The sequence below is a fragment of the Pagrus pagrus genome, assembly GCF_965226575.1.
Source record: "Pagrus pagrus genome assembly, chromosome: 7".
Taxonomy (NCBI): domain Eukaryota; kingdom Metazoa; phylum Chordata; class Actinopteri; order Spariformes; family Sparidae; genus Pagrus; species Pagrus pagrus.
The window spans coordinates 30,275,791-30,299,030 of NC_140191.1; the positions used below are offsets into that span (position 1 = coordinate 30,275,791).

At 42.2% G+C, this 23,240-nt stretch overlaps 1 protein-coding gene across 3 annotated transcripts in view; it reads left to right on the top strand.

The window, feature by feature from the left end:
• LOC311259756 (TGF-beta receptor type-2-like) overlaps window positions 1-23,240 on the top strand; it is a 68,130-nt gene that overhangs the window by 20,986 nt on the left and 23,904 nt on the right. For all 3 annotated transcript variants that reach the window (XM_084357065.1, XM_084357063.1, XM_084357064.1), the window contains exons 4-7: window positions 18,178-18,476; window positions 18,568-18,816; window positions 18,991-19,104; window positions 19,659-19,796. In XM_084357065.1, coding sequence (XP_084213191.1) covers window positions 18,178-18,476; window positions 18,568-18,816; window positions 18,991-19,104; window positions 19,659-19,796 — 800 coding nt within the window. The remainder of the gene's footprint in view (window positions 1-18,177; window positions 18,477-18,567; window positions 18,817-18,990; window positions 19,105-19,658; window positions 19,797-23,240) is intronic.

Here is a 23,240-nt window from a genome sequence, read left to right on the forward strand (position 1 = left end):
AAAATGCACGGCTTTAGAAAATCTGTCAATAATGGTGAGTATCACGGTGTTACCTTTGGAGGGAGGCAGACCTGTGACGAAATCCAGGCGATGTGGGACCAGGGTCAATGGGGCACTGGTAGTGGTCGTAACAGGCTGGCGGGGGCGCTATGAGACGCTTGCCGCGTGCGCAGACGGAGCAGGCGGAGAAGAACTCCTTGGTGTCTGAGTAGATCACCGGCCACCAAAAACGATGCCTGATGAAGGACAGGGTCCTCTGAAAACTCGGATGGCAGGCCAGCTTCGAGTAATGGCCCCCCTGAAGCACTTGAGACCTGTTTGAATCCGGAACAAACACACGGCCAGGGGGACAGTCATTTGGGGAAGGATGAGAGCACTGGTCCGCCAGGACGGAGCGCTCCACGTCCCACCTAGCTGCAGCCACAACACATCGGGGAGGGAGAATCAGTTCCTCAGGGGTCTCCTCCTCAGAGATAGAGAACTGGCGAGAGAGCGTTGTTTGGCTGAGCGCAGGTATGCCAGGTTTTATGATTGGTCCATACCAGGAAAGGATGCGCCATTCCCTCCAACCAGTGTCTCCATTCTTGAAGGGAGAGGATGATGGCTAGCAGCTCCCGGTTGCCTACATCATAAGTCCTCTCGGTTCGGGAGAGACGACGAGAGAAGAAGGTGCAGGGGTGTAGCGTCTGATCGGCCGGCGACTGCTGTGATAACACGGCCCCAACTCCAGTGTCGGAGGAGTCCTCCTCCACCACGAACTGGAGGCTTGGGTCCGGGTGGAAGAGAACTCGGGCGGTGGAGAATAGTGTCTTAAGCCGGCAAAATGCCACGTCAGCTTCGGTTGACCACAGATAAGGGAGCTTGGTCGAAGTGAGCTGGGTGAGAGGGGCAGCCACCCGGCTGTAATCACGAATGAATCGTCTATAAAAATTGGGGAACCCCAGGAAACGTTGTAGGTGTTTACAGCTCTCCGGCACCGGCCAGTCAGTCACCGCTAGCACCTTCGAGGGGTCTGCCCTCACTTGTCCACGCTCGATAATGAAATCGAGGAAATCCACTGACGTCGTATGAAACTTGCACTTCTATGCCTTGATGTACAATCTGTTTTCCAGTAGACGTTGGAGCACCAACCGGACATGTTGAACGTGCTCCTCCTGGCTCCGGGAGAAGATGAGGATGTCATCCAAGTAAACGAACACGAAGCGGTTCAACATGTCGCAGAGGACATCGTTGACCAGGTTCTGGAACACAGCTGGCGCATTGGTGAGGCTGAAGGGCATGACCAGGTATTCAAAATGGAATTCGCACCAAGTGATGTGCGTTACGAAGGTCTAATTTAGCGATGACACCGGCTTGATGGAGAGGTCGGAAGGCAGAGTCGATGAGGGGCAGAGGATATTTGTTTTTAATGGTAATGTCATTTAAGCCTCGATAGTCAGTGTAGGGGCGGAGAGAGCCATCCTTCTTTGCCACCAAGAAGAATCCCACCCCTACTGGCGAGGAGGATGGGTGGATGAGTCTGGAGGCAAGGGAGTCAGTGATGTAGGCCTCCATGGCATCTCATTCTGGGCGAGTGATGTTGTATATCCGACTTGAAGGCAGAGTGGCACCAGGTAGCAGGTCAATAGCGCAGTCATGTGGTCGATGAGGAGGTAATGAAAGGGCTCAATCCTTGCTGAACACATCACTGAGGTCATGATAGACTGGGGAGACTGAAGAGAGGTCACTGGGTTTTGGAATGACAGGTGTCAAGGGGTTACAGAAGGGGGGCAGAAGAGTGCAGGCAATCGGAATGACAGTGAACACTCCAATTCACAACTTTGGAACCAGACCAGTCAATGTGTGGATTAACCATGGAAGCCCCAATACCAGGAGGGATTGAGGCGAAGTGGGGTGTGTGGGATTGTTCGTTGAGTTACCTGCGCTAAGAGTCTGCCGTCCAGAGCGGAGTCATCCTTCGGAGATGAAAGGGTGAGTGTGGGGATATAGGCCTGGGTTACAATGTCTGAGTATATAAAACTGTAATCTGCGACTGAATCAAGAGGTGAAGATTGTTGAGGCCATGAGAGCGTCCCCTAGAGCTGGATACGAGAGGAGGAGGTACTGGTGGTGATGGTTCAACTCATCAACGCCCCTCCATGATGTGATGAACCTGCTCTTTTGGCCGCAGAGGACAGCAGGAAATGATGTGGCCGGTCCTCCCACAGTAGAGACACAGTCCCTCCTGGAACCTGCTCTGGTCCTCCGTTGGGGTAAGGCGCATCCAACCAAGCTGCATCGGTTCCTCCGATGACACAGGTGGGGGTGGAGATGGGTCAAAGGTTCTGCGTAGAAAAATTCCCCTTAAGCAGGTCTCATCCCACCCACTCTCAGGCACTACGATCCTAAAATCGACTGAAAAGTCAGCCACTGAGTATCTTCCCTGTTTGAGTGAAAGTAGGCGATTAGACACCTCCCGGCCCTGCACCAGAAAGTCAAATATCTTAAGCAGTTCTGCTGAAAATGGAGGATAAGGCTGGAGGAAAGGAGCCTGGGATCGAGACGCTGCTACTGCCCACTGCGAGGCCCTATCACACAGTAGACTCTTAAAGCTATAGTCTGTAACTTCTTTTTGGTTATTTTTGCTAAAATTGTCATTATGATCTGACAGTAGAATTATGACACAGGTCAGCTGTGTAAAAATCCACTGTCTGTGGGCCCACCCAGTGGCTGTAATTTGATTTGCAAGAATCTACCGCTCCCGGCTGAATACAACCAATCAGAGCAAGGAGAATGTGAGTCAGGTGTCAATCACTCTCGTGCATACGCTGCTGGCAGCCCCCCCCCCCACGCAGGCGCAGTGCCTGCTCTTACCTGGTCTGATACCACAAGCTCAAAGGCAGAGAACAATGGCGGAGAGAAAACAGCTCGGGAAAAATGCCTATCCCACGGTTGGCTCCACCATTGCCCACATCACAGGGAAAAAATAAGAAGGCTGACGAACAAAAATGTTGTAAAAGGAAAGAAGGGGACCGTGCCCGAAATAAAAGTAGGATCAACATCAGAGCGCCTTTTCAGAGGTGGAGGGAGCTGCAGGATTTGCAAAGACTGAAGAGCGACGCAGAGTTAGCCGCTTTTCTGCTGGACAAGTAAGTACCATTGCTTGGTATATGTTTCATTCTATGATTTAACCATAAGGCTATGGTGGTGGCGGTTACAGTAATACTCACAATAGCGCACATCGCTGATGTTGCAGTCAAGCTACGTAGCTTGTTGCTAAATCTAGCTTGTTAGCTTGTATGCTAACTCCAGTGTTTAGCTTTGTCTGTATAGGTACTGGTTAGCAAAAGTGTCTTTTAAGTGACCGGGCAGTTATAACGTTAGTTTGTGTTCAGTATGCTCTGAAGTGGTTGAATTAGTTTAGAGAAATAACGTTTCACATGCTCCAGAAAGACAGCATGGTGATGATGATTACCTAAATGATTACCTGTAACTCTGTCTACTGCAATGTGAGGAATAGTGTTTGTTGCTCTGGATAAATACAGTGACTCGCCTGTGGCACTCATCATTGTAATTTAGCTGTATTGATCAGAAAAAGAACAATCAGGGCATATTTTGTTGCCAATGCCCTAACAAAGCAATGAGCATTCAACCCGATGTGCAAGCTATTTTAACCTGAACATTAGTTTTCGTTAGCAGGTTATCTCCCCGGTTTATGTGTGCTTTTGCTCACTCCGCTAATTGAACTCATAATCACTGTTGTACTTATTTACGAGATTGTTTGTTTTGTTTGTTGAATGCGCCATCTTGGTTATCTCGCATCCTCCGTTACAAGCGTGCTCATGCACAGCAGGCTCCTCTGTGGGGAGGGGCTTTGAAGGCAGGGCTGCAGCACAGCAGAGAGGAAGAAGGAGGGACCTGGGAGCTGCATCATTCAAATATTCTGGCTAAGTCCACTCTTTTCTCAAAACTCCAGACTGCAGCTTTAATAAATGCTATCTTGGCTCTGTCAGTACAAGAAGTGTTGGGTTGCTGATCAAAAACTAGTGAGCACTGATGTAAAAACCCTTCACACCCACCTAACTCACCAGAATATCTAGCTGGGATGGGGATGTATGGCTCACGTGAGGAAGCGGGGACAGCCACAGAAGCAGATGAGGATGCAGCAGGTGGAGGTGCAGGGCTTGCATCCGCAGTGACGAGAGACAACTGGGAGCACACCTGGTCCATGCGGCCTCCTAGTTGCATCACACTGGTGGTCAAACCTCGAAGGGCTTCCATCACCTCCCAGAGGGCTTGCTCATGATGCCCGACCATGACTCCTTGGGGGGTGAGGGCGTGACGCAGATGCTCGGTCTCCGCTGGGTCTATATTGGCCAGATTGTTCAGTTATGTCCGGTCTTTCTGTCTGGATCCAAATGCAGAGTGAGTGGAGGCAGTGGTCAAGGTGCAAAGGAATTTATTCGAGTTCAGAGGGTTTGTGGAGGGGGACGTAGTGGATGAGCTTGACTGGTCAGCAAGCTTGCAGGCAGGCAGGCAGAGAGCTGCACAGGTGGAACTCTGGAACCCCGAGTGGAGAGGCGCTGGAGATTTCTGCACATGAAGTAGAAAAAAACATAAAGGGATCCGTGGAACGAACAACATCAACTCTAGGAAAATACTAGCTAACACGATGATTAGAGGCACACGATATCAGCACGTAACTGGCGGAACAATCTGGCGCCGGAGTAGAGATGAGACCAGGGTTATATAGCAGGGGATGATGGGTGGAATGATTTGCAGGTGCGCCTCTCTGCTACTGCCGACACTGCTGCCAGACTCACAGGTAAACATGAGCAGGTGAGGAAAAAGGGAGGGGGAAGACAGACGGGGAAACACAAAAACACAGCAACAATCCCGACTGCCACGGTCAGACCATGACATTGCCTCTTTCTTTCTCTCACTTCAAACGCGAATGCACACGCTAGCCAGATCAAGGTCTTTACCACCAGAGGTGGTTGTGCTCATACCGCTTTTGTCCACAGGAGCCGACAGAATTGGCAACAAAAAAGTTCCTTGTAGTAGTTTTAATTTTCGAAAAGAATTTGATCAGTGCGGCATTAAATTTTGATTTTCAATTGAAAAGTCCATCCAACATGTACCATGAAAAATGCTTTTACTGTCCTCATAGAGTAAGTTAATTTAAAGCCTCTTTTCACTACTCAGTTCAGTGTTTCCCCTAGGTTGACGCGTTTGGGGGGGGGGGGCAGACATCAAGTTTAAATATTTGAGCGTTTTTTAGGAGGATGATCTGAACAGCTGTTCTATTCGCACTTAAAATGTTTTTTGTCTTTTCAATGTAATTTTCAATCTATGAAATGATACTGTTTCTTTATTTTTGCCAAGCTTCTCTCAAGTTTTACTCTTTCAAATAATCAACCATCTACAGAACTTTTCAGTACACTATTTTTTTTCTACTTCTTCTTCTCATCATCATTCTAATTAATAATATTGTTTAAAGCGAGCCTCTTATCGTTTAACAGAAAAATACATCATACAAACAGCAACTTTTGCAGCCTTGTCAGTCTGATGGCGAGTTATCACTTTCTGTCATCACTAACAGACTGTTAGTAATCAAAGAAGCTCTGAGGCTTTGTTCTATATGTTATAATACAAGATTTAAGCATTGAGCTACAATCAGGCAACATTCATGATTCTGTACAGTCAAACTAACCAAAAACTTCTTATTGATCATCATTATAAAGTTTCAGGGCGGTCCTGTAACCATGGTAACTCACGGTGCCAGAGGGGAGGGAGAGACGCTGAATGAAGCCGTTTACACAGATACACTGCAGACAAAGTCCAGACTATAGTTGTTGTTTCACACATGTAGCACACAACAGGAGACTCTCCGTGTCAGACGAGTTCTCCCGTGCTGACTAAACTCAGTTGATAACGTAGCAGCGCTACGAGTCCTTGCTACCCGAGCAGCTAAACTTTAGCGCCGCTCCGTGTTGAGATCCCGCCCCGTGTGGGTCACTACACTGTCATTGGTCAGGCGAGCACACGCTGTTAACGATACCATTGGCTGTAGAGTGTGACAATCTGTCAATAAACATCAGCCAACAGTTCTCCGATCTACATTGATCTCATAATGCTACTGCCATGCTGCTACTACTAGCAGCAGAGCTAACGTTTGCCTCGCCAGAATCACTTTGAGTGCGCTTAAAAAACGTGGATATTTTCGCCTGTTTTTCAGGCAGTGGGGGTCGACGCGACATGTTGTCCTCTTCTCTCCGTGTCTGTCTGTAGGTGTGTGTTCACGTGTTTGTTTGTGTGTACGCCGGTGCGAGGCTCCGCCCATCGTAAAACAGAGAGCGGAGGAGAAGCGTAGACGGCGACGATGAAGAAATTGAAATGAAATATCCCCGCTTAAATTAGATCAATAACATCATTATTTATTAAAAGAACACGGCCCAGACCTGTTCTATAGGAAAAGTGACCTGTTGTGATTTGGTGATATAAATTAAATTAACTTGACTTTCAGGGGGCGCGGGGTCCCGTTGGGGGGGAGGGGCGCCCCCCCTATACAACGGTAGGGGGAAAACTTCAGTTTCATGCATTTTATGATCGACTTTATTGGAAATCAAACTGAGAGGTCAGTTGCAGAGCTGCTGCAGTGTCTTGTCAGTACATAGCTGCCACAATGCTATCAACTGCTAGACATGACATCATCCTTCACTGTTATTGTCTCCATATCACTGTACACCTTTTTGACGGTAGTGTGCCGCAGGGATTGGCAACACAGCAGTTTATTATAATTTGAAAGATGAAAGGAGAATTTATAGCATTATCAGATCATGCAAAAATCTTAGTTGTTCTCCTATCCACAACTTTTACTTGCAGTTAATAAAAAATGTATTTTATTAATTTTAAACATTACATCAGAAAATAACCGCTGGCTTGAACGAAAACATTTGATCAAGTCAACATGAATAATGACATTTAAAGCCTCAGTAGAAGTGCTGTGCTGGCACAGAGGACAAACTGGCACAGTGAAGGCCTGTTGGAAGTGCGCTTCAACCTCCTCGGTGTTTATAATGGCTTCCAGCTATCCTCCCATCACCTGTTTCGAACATGAAATCATGTCTGTCTTTCATTTTCCAGGGAAAAACATTTCCTTTTTAATATCCAACTGACAACTTTGTTGTTCACCATACACTGTAAGGATCCAAGTAATTAGCAACTGGTTACGGCATTAAGAGTGTGAGTCTAAGATGGCAGCCTTTGAAATCCAGCATTCACATCCTGAAAAATCCTGGTTGTATTTTTTCCTCAAATACAAACACGTACACACTAATCATGGCAGAAAAACACAGAGGAAATCAACCTAAACCTTAAAACCCTTCATGCAAACACACATGTACAGACATATGGAATTTGAGAAATACTGTCGGACTGTTTCGCAACCAGCTCTACTGACTTTTGATGTAGTGACCTTGCATGACCACACAGCAGCCCAGTACATGATGGATTCAAGACTTATTCTTATTTAAAGAGAGACAGTTTAAAGCATGTGATCAGACGTTCTTTGCTGTTAATGCTGTCTGTTCAAAATAGGTAACAACTATTAAAGCACAAATTATAATAAAGATAAGATCAAGTACGCTTGACAAATATGGTGTTTAATGTTTAGTTCACACAGTAGTTCAGTCCGATATTTGCCACTCTGTCACAAAACTGTCCAAATGCAGTTAAAACCCACTCTGCTTTATAGAGTTCTTCTTGTGTATTGAGGAGCTGCAGAGTTTATTCATGGTCAAATTGTAACGTGTACTGTACATTTATTGCCACTAGACAACTTCTCTAAATAATCTGAACTTTCCCCTCTGCTCTGATCACTAACACTCTCTCTCCTACTCGTGCTTGAGCGTCACACACTATGCACTGCCCTGTTTCTGAAAGGAGCCACACAGCGTTTATAACCCCTCTTGGAGGATGACGTATGACAATAGTCGAATCTGGGAGTCATACGTCATCCTCCAAAAGAGGTTATAACAGCAGTGTGGCTTCTTTTAAATAAAAGGGCAGAGCGTAGTGTGTGAGTGGTCATGAGTAGGAGAGACAGCTCCAGTGACTGTGTTCAGATCATTAACCCATATCAGCAACAGCTTAAATTGAGTGACTTTGAGCACAAAATTAAGTTATTTTTCAAAAAATAAAAAAATAAAAACACTATGGCTCATCAACAAAAATATCAAATATCATAAAAATATCAAAAAACACTGGAGGGTGGCTATAGGACCTATTCTTAGAGTAAATATGTGGGATGCTAATTGGTCCAGTAGGTGTCATTCTTATGGGTCACAGCCAATATAGGTAGAAACCATTCATTGAGGGATAGGTGTTGATAGACAGAGGAGGGCATATAGTTTTTTGACCGCAACACCTGGCCATGTCATGCTAGGTAGATGCTGCATGTAATGTATTGGTGAAATTTTGTTCTTTGGATGTTCATGGACACAGATTTATGGATTCTTGTATGTTTCACTGAAGAATGTAACGGTGAGAAATAAACTTTTGGCATCAAAGACTTGCGACTCTTTGTTTTCACAAGAGCAGTTGGTTAAGGACAGCGAATGCATCATTTAGAAGCATGTCTATGCAGTGGCTTCAAGTTTTAGGCTTAGCCGCTATGTAATCAAGTAAAAAAATGACACTACATTTTATGAATGGCAAATCTTTTCAGATTATGAGCTGTAAATCCAATGCATTGGTGGTCGAAGTTGGAAAACAATTGACTGTATTTACTCTGTGTCGTTGACAAATTGAATCTGTGTTTTGAAAAAGTCGATTATGGGAAAGACCTGGCGCCAGGATGAAGTGACTAAGGTTGCTGTAAATCATTTCAAGGGGGTGTTTTGCAGAGGTGGGAATTGTGGAGTCATCAAGTCATCTTCATGCCATGTATTTGTTCTGTTCATGCACTAAACCAGCTGAGTCCAATCAGCACAGCTCTTCAGCCAGGAAGGTGAGCTAATTAGTGAATGCACCTGGTTCAGTGACTGAGCAGAACAAATACATGGCATGGAGATGACTTGATGACTCCACAATTCCCACCTCTGGTGTTTTGTTTTTGTTATAATCTAAAATTCATTAATTTACCCATGCAGTGACAACATCAGAGCACACACATGTAGAACAAGCTCAGTGCTAAATATTTTTTATCAAAGAGGTACATCCTACTGTGCACTCTGCTGTGATTGGTTGATACCTCACATTGAAACAACTAATCACAGCAGTGTTAAAGTGTTTGTGACAGAGATTTCAGCATTGATGAACTCAACTGTAACTCACTGCACTTGTGCTAATCAAATATTCTCTGGTTGTGTCTGTGTTTTTTTGGCGGCTGATCTGTATTACAAACAGCCAGCAGTGGTGGTGATACAGCAGATTGCCAGCTGTACTTTTCCCAGAAAACACAGCAGCAGGTTCTAAACAGTATCTAAATGTGAAGAGAGAGTCTAGAAAATCACATTATTTGAAAAGATATGAAATAATTGGTGCCCATTCAGTCAGATATATATCTGTTTTTAATTGCAGTCTAGCAGTCTAGCAGTTATATTTTCCATAAAGAAGACACACTTAATTTTCTCCTTCCATTGTGTTAAGTGGGGGTCTGTGGCCTTTGGAGACTGTTATAATCTTTTTAGCAATTAAAAGAAGGATTCCCAATAATGATGTCCTACAATGTCTGATTGTTTTATTCTACATCCTTTGGTAGTGTTCCTAATAAGAAATAAGAATGTTCTAAGGTTAATTCTATATCTAAATATTTTTTAATCTCATGATGGAGGTTTTGCCAATATCAAAATAATTTTGACCAGTCCCAAAATATGTGTATGGTCTCTGACCAGGCCACAGCCCCACCAACACTCATCTGACAAGCCACCAAATTTAGAGTATTGAAAAATCTCATCTTGACTTTCCATTCGAACTTCTTTGATGTAGGGCAATTTATTTATTTTTTTGTCCCACTCTGCAGGATAGTTCCCAATCTTTATCTGAAATTAAGACGTTCACTTTTCGATAGTCACTTTTTAAATTTAATTATGGGTCTTTTCTTTTGCCACACAAACTAGACAGCCATGTATTAATTGTTTTAAATGAAGAGGTGGGTATCTCTTTGGGTAAAGATTGGAACAGGAAAAGTAGCCTTAGCAATATGTTCATTCATATTGTTTCCGCTCGCCCTATTAGGGATAAGGGGAGGACTTCCCACCTACTGAGGTCATTTCTTATTTTGCCCATCAGTTTTCCATAATTAGCCTTTAAGAGTTGTGAAGTTTCAAAAGTTATAATTATCCCTAGGTATGTATCTGAACCCATTGTTAGACCAGCAAAATTCAAATTTCCCTGGCAATTCCACAGGCCATCGCCCCACCAGCATCATTGCCTCGGACTTTGGTTTGGATTGGGTAATTTGGTACCCTGAGAAGTTTCCATATTCTTTTAGCGTTCTTATCAATGCAGGAACAGAGTTAACTGGGTTGCTATGTATGTCAATACATAGCCTGCGTAAAGCAAAATCTTATGTTTGTTTGACTCGCATCATTTATGCCCTTGATGTTATTATTTTTATACAATTACAGCCGCTAGTGGTTCAATATGTATGGCAAAAAGTAATGGACTGGTGCAGTCCCCCTGTCGGACCCCTCTCTCAAGGCTGAAAAAATCTGAACAACACCCATTTACTCTGACACGCGACTTTGGATTTTTATATGTGACCTTGACCCAGTCAACAAACATTGAATAGATGCCAGTGTTCCATACACACATTTCCAATTCACAGTATCAAACGCTATCTGTACATCAAAACTGATTAGTTTTTGAATATTTTTTTATAACATAATAATATTAGAAGAAGAAGAAGAATCTTTATTGTCAGTTATCTTTTACATGGAACATGCAAACACACCTGAAATTAGTCCTCTGCATTTAACCCATCACTAGCTACACACATGGTAAGTGCACATACTGCAGACTAGGAGCAGTGGGCTGCCGTGTCAGGCGCCCGGTGTCAGGCGTCCTTTTCATATTGCTGGCTCCTTGTCTGCCAGGGATGAAACCAGACTGGTCTGGATTAATTAATTTTGTTATAATTTTTTGCATCCTTTTTGCCAAAATACTGATCAGCAACTTTGATCATTACACAGCAGGCTAATGGGTCTGTACCCTTCACAGCATGTTGGGTTTTTGCCTTCTTTGTGAATGACTGATATGATGGCCTCTGACCACAAAAATGGTGGGGTACCTTTGAAAAGGGTATAATTACAAACTCTGGCTCATATTGGAGCTAGTTCATCAATAAAGCATTTATAAAACTCTCCAGGGAGTCCATCCCTGGAGATTTGTTGTTTTTCAGTTTTCTATGGCTTCTCGTATTTCTGTTTCTGGAATCTCAGATACCATTTGTAATGCTTCACCTTCCAACGGTGAGGGCAAATTTAGGCTGGCAAGGAAGGTCTCAGAACTGTCATTTATCATATTAGATTTAGGTACTTCATATATTTTTTTTATAAAATGATGCAAAAGCATCTGCTATTTCTTTCAGTTGCAACACTGTCTTATTTAATACAGGATGTTTAATCTTCTGAACTGGGTAACTGCACTCAGGGCCAGTTGTGGCCAGAGCAATGTGAGTGCAGGACAGCGGGGGACTGGGCAAGAGGGACAATCATGCTTCGGCATGGTACGGAGCAACTGGGTCAAGTGTGACTGCGCCCTTAGTCTCCAATATCTGAAAAAATGTGCTTTACCCAAATCTATATTCAAAATGACAGATGCATGGTCACTCAACGTTATTGGTTCAAAACGGCAATCTATGACTTTATGTAGGTATTGCTGGGAGAGATAGAAGGAATCAGTCCTGGAGTAACTTTGATGGACATTAGAGAAAACAAAGTCCTTGCCTGTAGGGTTTTTAAACCCCAATGGGTCGATAAGACCCAATTCTGAAATAAAGTTAAGTATTTTTGTTCTTTGGTGATTGAGGTCCTCCCTCAGCTTGTTGTTCTATCTAATCTTCCATCTTGTACAGCATTAAAATCCCCCCCAGCCACTATCATGCCCTTAGCATAGTTGGCAATAATATTTGCTTAAAGAAACTCTGATCATATTTGTTTGGAGCATATAAATTTAAAATACACATCTCAACCTCCACACATCTTCTATTCTTTAAAATTGCTACTCACCTTTTTTTCTTTCTTTTTTACCAACTGAACATTGTACTTGGCCAATCCATTGTCTTCTTAATTGTTTATGTTCTCCCTCTGATAAGTGAGTTTCCTGCAACAAAGCTAGAGAGTATTTTAGTTTCTTTAATTGACTGAATACTTTTGTTTCTTTTAATAGGATGATTCGATCACAGGCTGCTGTTATCAAATTATTCATGCATGTGCAGCTGAAGTGCTAACACTAGTCTTCAGTTTTGTTTTCAGCCCAGGCCTCCATATCAACATAAAGCAAATGTACATTATCTGAGACACAAAGTATGACTGCATGCCAGTTAGAATAGGAACAAGCATCAATCGTGTTTGAACAAACCAATTTTAATGTAAGAAACAAGAAATGACTTAACACCCAACTGATTAAATTAACCATACTAATCAGTTTCTCTAAAGGAGAGCTGTCATCTCTCCTTATCTCTCCTGGGAAATGCACAAAGCACTACTGCAGCCAAGCTGCTGTGGTCAGATTTGCCTACATATGAAAACAAAATAACACAAAACTAAAATACATCATTTCAGCCCTTAATCCTCCACGAGGAAAGCCCCTGAATGTATATATTTATTCTCTTCTATGAACCAGCCTATTTTAACTTTTTTTAAGAGAAATATACACATACATTAATAATTAAGGCAAACATGAGACTAGTTTATATCCAGTATTATTTAACACACATCTCCAAGTTGATTTCCACACATTATTCACCTTGAGTAAAAGTCTGCAAGTCCGCACTGGTCATCGTTGATGGGCCCGCCCTGTCCGCGTTCAGTGGAGGCTGCGTCTGCGAGGGTCTGTAAGATCTTTAAGTCGGAATCCAGGTAGATTTTCTGCTGGGAACAGTGATTAGTAGCATAATCGTTAATTATGCTGCCTCAGGATTATATTCAGCAGTGTATAACTGGACAAAATGAGTAGATTGATTCTGAAATGCACAGTAACCAATATGAGTTGCAATCAAATGCACCTTTACAATCTCTGGAACCCTCTTTTTCTAATGCTCATCCCATGGAAGAAACCCATCTCGGCAACATTTGCTCCGTAATGCAAAGGCAAAATGAATTAACTGCAGCCATGATTCAACATCAGCTGTTAATGTTGTTGCCAGCAAGAGCCATACTAGTGTTTGATGGAGATCCTCTCCTATATTTTTCTTTTAAAAGAGCATTCGAGCAAGGTGCAGTTTACTAGAGGGCAGCCAAGGCAACTGGTGCGTAGCTGCCAGCATATGGCTCCTGATGATGGCTATGCTAAAGCAAAAACAGCTGCTGCAAAAAACACTTTGGTAATGAATACAAAGTTGCTCCTGCATATATGGAAAAAGCTTTGGAATGGACTTCAATAAAGCTGAGGGCATACGTTCATTGCAAGCCTATGCCCTTTTTCTGCACTCATGTTGTAATGTCATGGATAAACTGCAGTATATGTAAGAGCTTGATATGCCAAGCAACACGAGAGTGTCATATCCAAGCTGCCATTCAAATTAAGAGAACAATGGAGGATTGTCGCACATGACATCATGAAAACATCAATGCTCAGAGCTGTGTTCAAAGATGTGGTTGCATTCATTGACAAACATGTCAGAATTCTATCAGACCCTCTATTTGGTGACATTCAGGACTCACCAACTGGGACAACTGGTTCAAAGGCTGTCAGCAGGCTGAGGTCACAACCAGAAAATAGAGTTAAAGGAAACAGCTTTGCCACCACCATTGCACCTGTACAGCCAGTGACGTACTCATGGTTCAGCAGACAGACCCACAGACCATCCTAAAGAGCCAGGAAGCACCGGAAGAGACAGAAAAGATTGCTGTTTTCCACCAGCCAAGTCCACCAAAGGAAACAGGATAGTGCACACATATACATTCTTGGATCCCAGTGGTACAGCCACCTACTGTTCAGAAACCTTATACAAAGACTCAATCTGGTTGGTCGACATACCCACTTTCTCCTACAAACTGTGGGTCAGACGTAGGGATGGGTATCGTTGAATGGTACTACTACTCTTAACCAATACTGCTTATTTGATCTAGTACTTTAACGGTACTCTTATCAGTTCTTTTTGTTAGAAAAATGTTTAATTATTTGAACAAATAACTATTATTCTATGTGTATAAATATATTATATACATATAATAACTATTATTATGTATGTGTGTGTGTGTGTGTGTGTGTGTGTATATATATATATATATACACATATACACTACCAGTCAAAATTTTGGACACATCTTCTCATTCAATGGTTTTTCTTTATTTTTATCATTTTCTACATTGTAGATCAATACTGAAGACATCCAAACTATGAAGGAACATATATGGAATTATGCAGTAAACAAAAAAGAGTTAAATAAACCAGAATATGATTTATATTTTATATTCTTCAAAGTAGCCACCTTTTGCTTTGCACACTTCTGGCATTATCTCAATCAGATTCATGAGGTAGTCATGACATGTGTGATTAAAAAAAGGAGCGTGGTAAACTACATTAGTCATTGTGTCATTTTGATTATGGCTCCTGAACTTAAGCTGAGGATGAACTGAGGTGCCTCACAGCCTGAGAAAAGAAGCTGCCCTGTAGTCTGGTGGTACAGCACTTAAACAAAGTTTCTAGAGGGGCTCCCCCTCTAGGGCACATGGTAGAAAAAATAGAGATGGAAATCCTAGGGAATGGATTTTTAACCCGTGTGAACGGATTTGTAAACCGTGGGAATAGATTCCCAATCCGTGCGGACAGTTTTGTGAATCCATGCTCTCGGATTTACAATCCCTGCACATGGATTTTGCCCTCTTCTCATTGATCAGCTTGAGGCACCATGGATGCAAGCAACCTAGCACAGCTACTGGCAGTCCTATCTTTCTAAATGGAGCTTGCCTTTGAAAGTGATCATGATCAATAAAGATGATATCAACAACTCTGTTTGACTGTATATGAGCAAAATGCTCTATTTAACTGGAGGAGGAGGAGCGCTGTGGTGTCTCTATGTGAGTAATGTGGTGCGCAGATCTCAGTCCCCTGATCGGACAGGACAGGACATAAGGACTATAATTCTTTTTAATAGGGGATGGGCTGTGAGTGGGTGAAATAATTCATCCTTAATGAGGAACATATTAATAACATAACCTGCAGCGATCCCCCAGCAATGTTATTGCTAGTTTGCTAGATCGATGGTCTTGAAATGAGGTTTTACAGTTTTTTTTCTACCACGTACCACATAGTTGGTATATATATATAAATCTATATATCTATATATCTATGTCTATATCTATATATATCTGTGTATATATATATATATATATATATATATATATATATATATATATATTATACTGTAAAGAAAATGTATATCATGGCAGTTTTCAGTTCCAATGATTTCTAGAAAGTCATTGGAATCATCTTCCTCCAGAATTACCTGCACCACCTTTAATTTACAGGCTTTACTTGTCTTATAACATTTAATACATTTTTTGGGCTTCAAAGCACTCATTCAAATGCACAACGTATGTGGAAAATTTCAATGTAAAATATTTGCAGGGTGCTGACGTCTTCAATGGTCAGTCCTTTGTCCGTGCTCCCCCAGTCTGCCAATGTGGTGGCTTCCCTCAGGAGGGTAATGTTAGACTGAGTTAAACACTTTTTGAAAAGGAGCCCAGCCGAGGCAGACAGGCTCTCGACTGTTTTCTCCCTGCCACTAGGGCTCAGAGGGTTGGCTGTCGTTTTGTCCATGCTGGCAGTCAGAATCAGAGGTAGTTATTGCTTTAGCCCTCGAAGCTGTAAAGCTGCTCACACTGTTGGCACTGTCCACTGACTGAGTACACAGACAGCTCCATACCTTCCATACTGACAAACTTGAAAATACAGACCCATACTGTATGTATTTTTTTAATTTCATTGTTCAGAGGGAAAGAACATGATTTACAGCACTCCATGGAGCAGGGAACAGCATGTAGTTTTCATAGCACAGACCTCAAGAATGACCTCCCTGTGATGGGCAGGCTTGTGTTGAACTGTTACTGTGTGAGCAGTGGGAGGAAAGTGCAGCTTGCTACTGCTGCATGCATAAGCACCCAAAACACAAACATGAAGCTGTGTGTCCTTCAAAGACCTGCCTTTACAACACTGCCTTCTCTACTCCTATCAGAATGGTGGGCTGTTCCTACAGAAGAAGAGGAAGGCAGTATTCAGAGACTTTTATAGATGCTTGATAAAACACAGCAATAGGGGAATCCAGGCACTTTGAATTGTAAATTAGTATTGTTAGTGGCGGGGTCTGCCATTTCAAATTGCCCAATCACACACACAAGGGCTTCAAAGGAAACGAGGCACCATGTAATCCAGTTTTAGCTTTCATGTAATTAAAATCAGCCCCACTTTACTTTCACTCTCCAATAGCTGTGTTACAGTTATATCACGCAAACCAAACATTTCCTGTTGTTGCAAGTTTACATTAAAAGTGTCCAACCAGCCAAGTACACAGTGGCTTTATTGGTGAAGTAGTAATCAGATACACAATGTACAATGTTAGCATGGACAAACCCAGGGCAGCATGGTGGTGCAGTGGTGCGCTGTTGCCTCACAGCAGTCCTGGGTTCAAGACCTGGCTGGCTGCCAACATTTTATCCAGGCAACTGGGCTGAATTCTTTTTCACTATTTGTAGCAATCAGATTGTGGATTCTCATGGCATCATGGAAAAGGGCCAATTATTGACTTATGTGTTTGTTTTGGCTGTTCTGTAAACATGCATACCATTCATTCTACTGTTGTATTGTAACAAAGTTGCTGCACCATGAGTATATGCTGTAATATTCAAGCAAACTTGATTACCACTATTTAAAGGATGGTTAAAGGATTCTAAATATAAATCTAAAACAATAGCCACATGCTAAATGAACAGAGGCTAGAAATGCTGTAAGCACAGTTTACAGCATTTCTAGCAGCTTTCTAGCAGCTTTCTTGCTAGTAGTTGTGTAAAATTAATCAACCAACAAAACTAATGACTAAGATCTAGTCTAATTATAATTGAAGAGAAGGGATCGCATACTGAGATGGTGGTGAGGTTCGATCCTTGAAGCTGAGAGACTACAAAAGAGTTTCGGTCAGAACCAGATGAAACTTCAAATGACGTCATTGGGGTGATTGTGAATGCATTCAAACAGAAGGGACCTTCGGTCATCTCTGCTTTCTACCAAACTTTGGGAAGAAGCAGGGGAGGATTCAATGGTTTACATAAAAGCAAAAAGTTTGGAGGGAATTCTGCATTAAGAATCTAACTTGCTTTACTGGAGAAGTGAAAAACCAACCTGTAACTTCTCTGGTAAACTTTAACCAACCTAAGCTCAGATACTGTGTCAACACTTCTGCTGCTCTTCACTGTAAAGCCATAATCAGCTCTCTTCAGTTGAAGGTTTTCACTTGGAAGCAGTCACTTGAAAAGCTGAGTTTTTGATTGACATCCTCTATCAGTCCAAAATAACTGCTACTCTTGTTCAACAGGGCTTTGAACCCATGTTGGTGATTTAGCTTCAGCTAGGCAGGGAAAACACTGCTAGCCAACATGACAGCAAATTATCATGATTCATGCTTGTGGTGTTCACTGCAGTCAGCCCACACTATAAACCTGACTTCATAGCTGACTTTTATGATACAGTTCAAAGTCTTGATGTCACCAACAATCCACAAGCAGGTCAGCTCTTTGATCTGGGAATTTTATAACCTGGTAGCAGCTAAATACATGCTGCAAGTAACATGTTATACATGCTGTTGGGTTTATCCTCCACTACGTCACTGTTTGTGCATACTGTATGTGTTGATCTAGTTTCGTAGTATCATCAGCCTTCTCATTTACTGTCTTTTCAGTGTTGTGCATCAATTAGCCTCATACGTACTCCATATACTCTCCACCTTTTCATTCATCTTCTGTCTTCTTTTCCAGTTGTGGATCCCACTCCTGACGATCCGTTGGTGTCTGTCGTCCTGGTGAGCCTGCTGCCCCTGCTGGTGATGGGGATTGTGATTGTGGGAATGTTCTACTGGTACCGAGCCTATCGCCAACGCATGCTCAACCAAGAATGGGAGAGCAGCATTAAGAAGCGTAAGCCAAAAGCCGGTGGGCTGGACTGCAGCGACGCCTGTGCCATCATGATGGATGACGACAGGTCAGACAGCAGCTCGACGCATGCCAACAGTCTGAACCACAACACTGAGCTGCTGCCTATAGAACTGGATCTGATGGTAGACGCACCTCAGATTATTTTAAAGTTGTTTTGTGGAGCCATCGTAACCTAAATTCTAACTAGAATCATAACTTTTAATCCTGTCCCAGGTGGGAAAGGGTCGTTTCGCCCAGGTATACAAGGCTAAGCTGAAGCAGACCACCTCAGATCAGTTTGAAACAGTGGCTGTTAAGATCTTCCCCTATGAAGAGTATGCTTCCTGGAAGAATGAGAAGGACATCTTCTCCAATACAGACCTCCGACACGAGAACATCCTCCACTTCCTGACAGCTGAGGAGAGGAAGGTGGAGAAACAGTACTGGCTCATCACTGCCTTCCACTCCAGAGGAAACCTACAGGTGAGACCACCACTTCCAGGTAACCTGACATGAGGGGGACAGTATTAATCCATAATGGTAATTGCATTTTCCACACTGTCTTTTCTAGTATTCACATTTCAGTATTAACTTGTTTTCTCCAGTCATTCCTCCTTTTCACGATACTACCGATTCCATCATCCCTCTGCCCTCCAGGAGCACCTGATGCATAATGTGATCAGCTGGCAGGAACTGCAGTTGCTTGGAAGCTCTCTGGCCCGAGGAGTCGCCCACCTCCACAGTGACCGTCTCCCCTGTGGTCGCCCGAAGGTCAGACTGTGTGAATATGTTAATGTGACGGTTGACAAACAGGAGAGATGTAGACTCAAGTCATTGTGACTTGGACTCGAGTAGACGCCAGCATGAACATGATGACTCCAGTGACTTGTCTGTTTTCATTTACTGTTTTCAGTTTGGTTTAGTTTTTTAGCTTGGTGTTTTTGATTGAGAGGAAATCAAGAAATACATAAGCTTTATGAATTGATTCATTTATTATTTGATTAGATTAATTTGACTGAATATCAATAGTTATTATACAAATTCGGGTAATAATACCTTATCTTTTTTCTTTATAAAGAAGATACTGCAGGTAAGACTGCAGGAGGATGACTTGACTTGGGACTTGACTTGCCTTAACTAAAGACTCTTTCCATCTTCCCATTTGATTTGATGTGTCTTTGATTTTGAGTGTACAAACAAAAAAAATGTTGTCTGGTGGAATTAGAGGAACAGTTACCATTTAATCGTCCGCTTTAATGTTTTTGATATTTTTAAATTGACACTTAATTGGTTAATTTGATGCTCATACTTCTATTGTGTCTAAGGTGGCCATAGTCCACCGAGACTTGAAAAGCTCAAACATCCTGGTGAAGAACGACCTGACATGCTGCCTGTGTGACTTTGGACTGGGACTGTGTCTAGACAGCAGCCTTTCCGTGGATGACCTCGCCAACAGTGGACAGGTCAGTTGAAAATAATCTTTTAATTACTTTTCTTCTTTATTGTGTGACTTTATAGTCTTTCTTCTTTCTTTCTTTCTATTTATCCAGAGACTTAGTTAAAAGGGGAGCACATTGCCTCTTTTGTATTTGAGTAGTGCACTGAACTTCTAACTCCAGTCTTCTGAATAAAAATGGAAGCCAAATACAGCAACTTTTCCAGTTATGATATACAAATATGACCAGTAATGGACAGGCCTGGTGCTAGGATGAAGTGACTGAGGAGGCTGTTAAAAATTTCGAGGGGCGTTTCTGTATTTGTTATAAAATTAATTTATCCATGCAATGACAACATAAGGGAGACCGTTTCAAAATTAAAGAATATGTTTATAAATCAGAACATACAAATGTAGAACAAGCTCAGTGCTAAATATTTTTTTAATCTATGAACATTGTCAAAAAGTTGGTGCAAGAAAGGATGGGTCTTAGGGACGGGGCAGGGCGCTCTGTTGCAATTGGATGTTACCTCCCAGTGAAACTACTAATCACAGCAGTGTTAAAGAGATTTTGACAGAGATTTCAGCATGGAGGATTTCAACTGTAGCTGACTGCACTCGCGCTAATCAAATATTCTCTGGTTATGTACATGTTTTTGTGGCGGCTGGTTTGTATTACAACCAGCCAGTGATGGTGGTGATACAGCGGATTGCCAACTGTACTTCCCTAGAAAACACAGCAGCTGGTTGTTCAGGAAGGACTGCGACAGCCAAAAAAGTGAGCATGTTAACGAGGAAACCACAGATCACAATCTGTGGTTGGGAGTTTGGGAGCTGAACAGCCTTGGGAACAAAGGTTGCTCTCCTGTGTTCTGCAGCCCGGGCAGCAGAGCCGGCGTCCCAAGCTCAACACTTTTCAACATCTCCTCAGTGTTGGATGCAAATTTAAACGTACTTTCAAAAATTGCGCCCAGGTATCACATTCAGATGTGTCCTGTAAACAAGTAAAAATAGAAGTCTGGGGTAAGGTGGGTGTTGGGAAGCTTATGTGATGGGTGGCAAGCAATTATTTATAGAGATTGTTGGGTGCATTCTGTTTCCCCACATTGTACTGTGGTCAGCTGACAGATCATGAATTGAAATGCAAAGTCTAATTTCTTAAAAAATATCTGACTAGTATGCAATAGTCTCAAGCAGTAGGCTAACACGTGACTGCTAGGACCAGTACTTGAAGCATTTCCCTGGTGCATCTAAAGAAATGATGCAATTCCTTTTCATATTGTGTCCCTGCTAAGGAGCACATTCATGCACATAAAGCAACCCAACTCGATATGAAAGAAGGACACATGCATATATGAAATGTCTCTATCAAAGACACATATTACATGAATAACAGTGGAAACAGAAATAGTGGAAACATCAGGACATGGTTGTGTCGTGAACTGACTCGTCGAAGGCTGGAATTTGATGCGTCCCTCTCATAACTGTAGGACACAGAAATAGGCAACATCAGCACATTTGTAAAACGTCTAGTTCAAAGTCTATATGAATGAGCCTCACATAAATACCATATAACAACATCTGCTTACAAATACAATACAAACTATATTCACAGATATATGTAATCTCCCCATGACCTCCGAACTCCGTGGACTTGGCCTTTCATACGTGTAGCACACAAGAAGTAGTCCACCCCTCACATACAGCTCGTCTGGCTAATGTTCAAATAGCCCAGGGTAGCAGTACATGTTTAAACACTGCTGTATGGATTACATCCACAGTACGTGTAAACATTGGCCTGCGTGTAAACGGTGACGTTACATGTAAATATGTTTCATACAGCAGTAGTCTATCATAGCTAGCTAGCTAACGTTAGCTACAAGCTGATGATGTCAGCGCAGGGTACATACAATATCTTGGGGCGGCTAAAATTGATTGGATGAAGTTTTTACAGTCCTGTCGCTGCCAGAGACGATGGATTGTTTTTCCTTTCTTTTCCAAATCATTTTATATTTTGATTGCTGTCTGGATATTAAGAGATTGTATACAAATACAGTAAAAAATGTTTCTGAACAGAATTACCAACCCCAGCTTTAAAGTGACTGAGTGTTGTGTGATGTGTGTTATACTTTTAGAGGTCATGAGGCATCCCCATGACACTAAGTCTATAATAAATATTAGTTTCTGTTCTATATAAAATAGTTCAAACTAGCTCAATCTTTATCAACTATAACAGTAAAATCTAACATTTTCATAATAGTACTTACATACTTCAACTTTTTTTTGTAACAGAGTATTTTCACAGTGTGGTATGTCCACTTTTATTTAATTACAGAATCTGAATACTTCCTCCACCACTGTCAGGGTGTAAACACCATTTTACTGCTGTAACTGTTCACTGGAAACACTCTGAAATACTTTCTATGCAGTCTAGTCTGGCGGCTTCCAACCAATGCCAAAATAAATCTGACAAGAAATGATTAATAAGAGAGGGAAAAAACTGAGCACACAAAGTTCTATTACACAAATTTGTCTTCATCTGTTGGACTTTTCTCTGAGGGGTCAAAAGCAATAAAGGCTTGGGATCCACTGATTTCATCTGCAATAATGTTTCTAGTAGTTTGGCATGTCGCCTGAGATCCTCAGCAACTTCTACAGCTGCATTGTTGAGAGCATCTTGACCAGCTGTATCACCGTGTGGTACGGCAGCACTACTGCTATGGACCGCAAACACCTGCAGAGAGTGGTAAAGACTGCTGAGAAGATCACCAGGACTCCACTGCCCCCTCTGCAGAGCATCTACCACCTCAGAGTCCACAGGAGAGCCGCCTCCATCTTCAAGGACCCCGCCCACCCCCAGCACGGACTGTTCACACTTCTACCCTCAGGCCAGAGGTACAGAGGTGTTAAATCCAAGACCACCAGACTAAAGAACTCTTTCTTTCTCACTGCCATCAGACTCCTAAACAGTGGATAGGAGTTTACAATCACTCTACCTCATACAACTGTCCCGACTGTTTACATATGTTTACATTTTCAATTGCACATGCATAATTGCACGGCTCACATTTGCACTGTTTTATTATTATTATTATTGTTGTTGCTCTATTTTCTTTATTTTTCACATGCTGCCTTTCAAAAGTGCTATATTTTTTTGTATTTCGGTTGTATATATTTCTTTTTACATTGTTGGCACTCTGTGGACAGGAAGAATTTCATTGTACAGGGATACATGTTTCCTTACTGTGCATATGGCATTAAACACTTTGAATCTTGAATCTTGTATTTATTAGTTTATCATAAGTTTAAGGTTATGGTAAAATCTTAATCCAAAAAGTAAATAGTAAAATTCCATCTGAAATGCAGGGGAGTTGAAGCAGAAAATGGAAATAATAACATAAAGTATCTAAAACTTGTACTCAACCTAAGTCCTACTGTCAGGTGTTTGACATGTTGCTAAGATGTGGGGTTC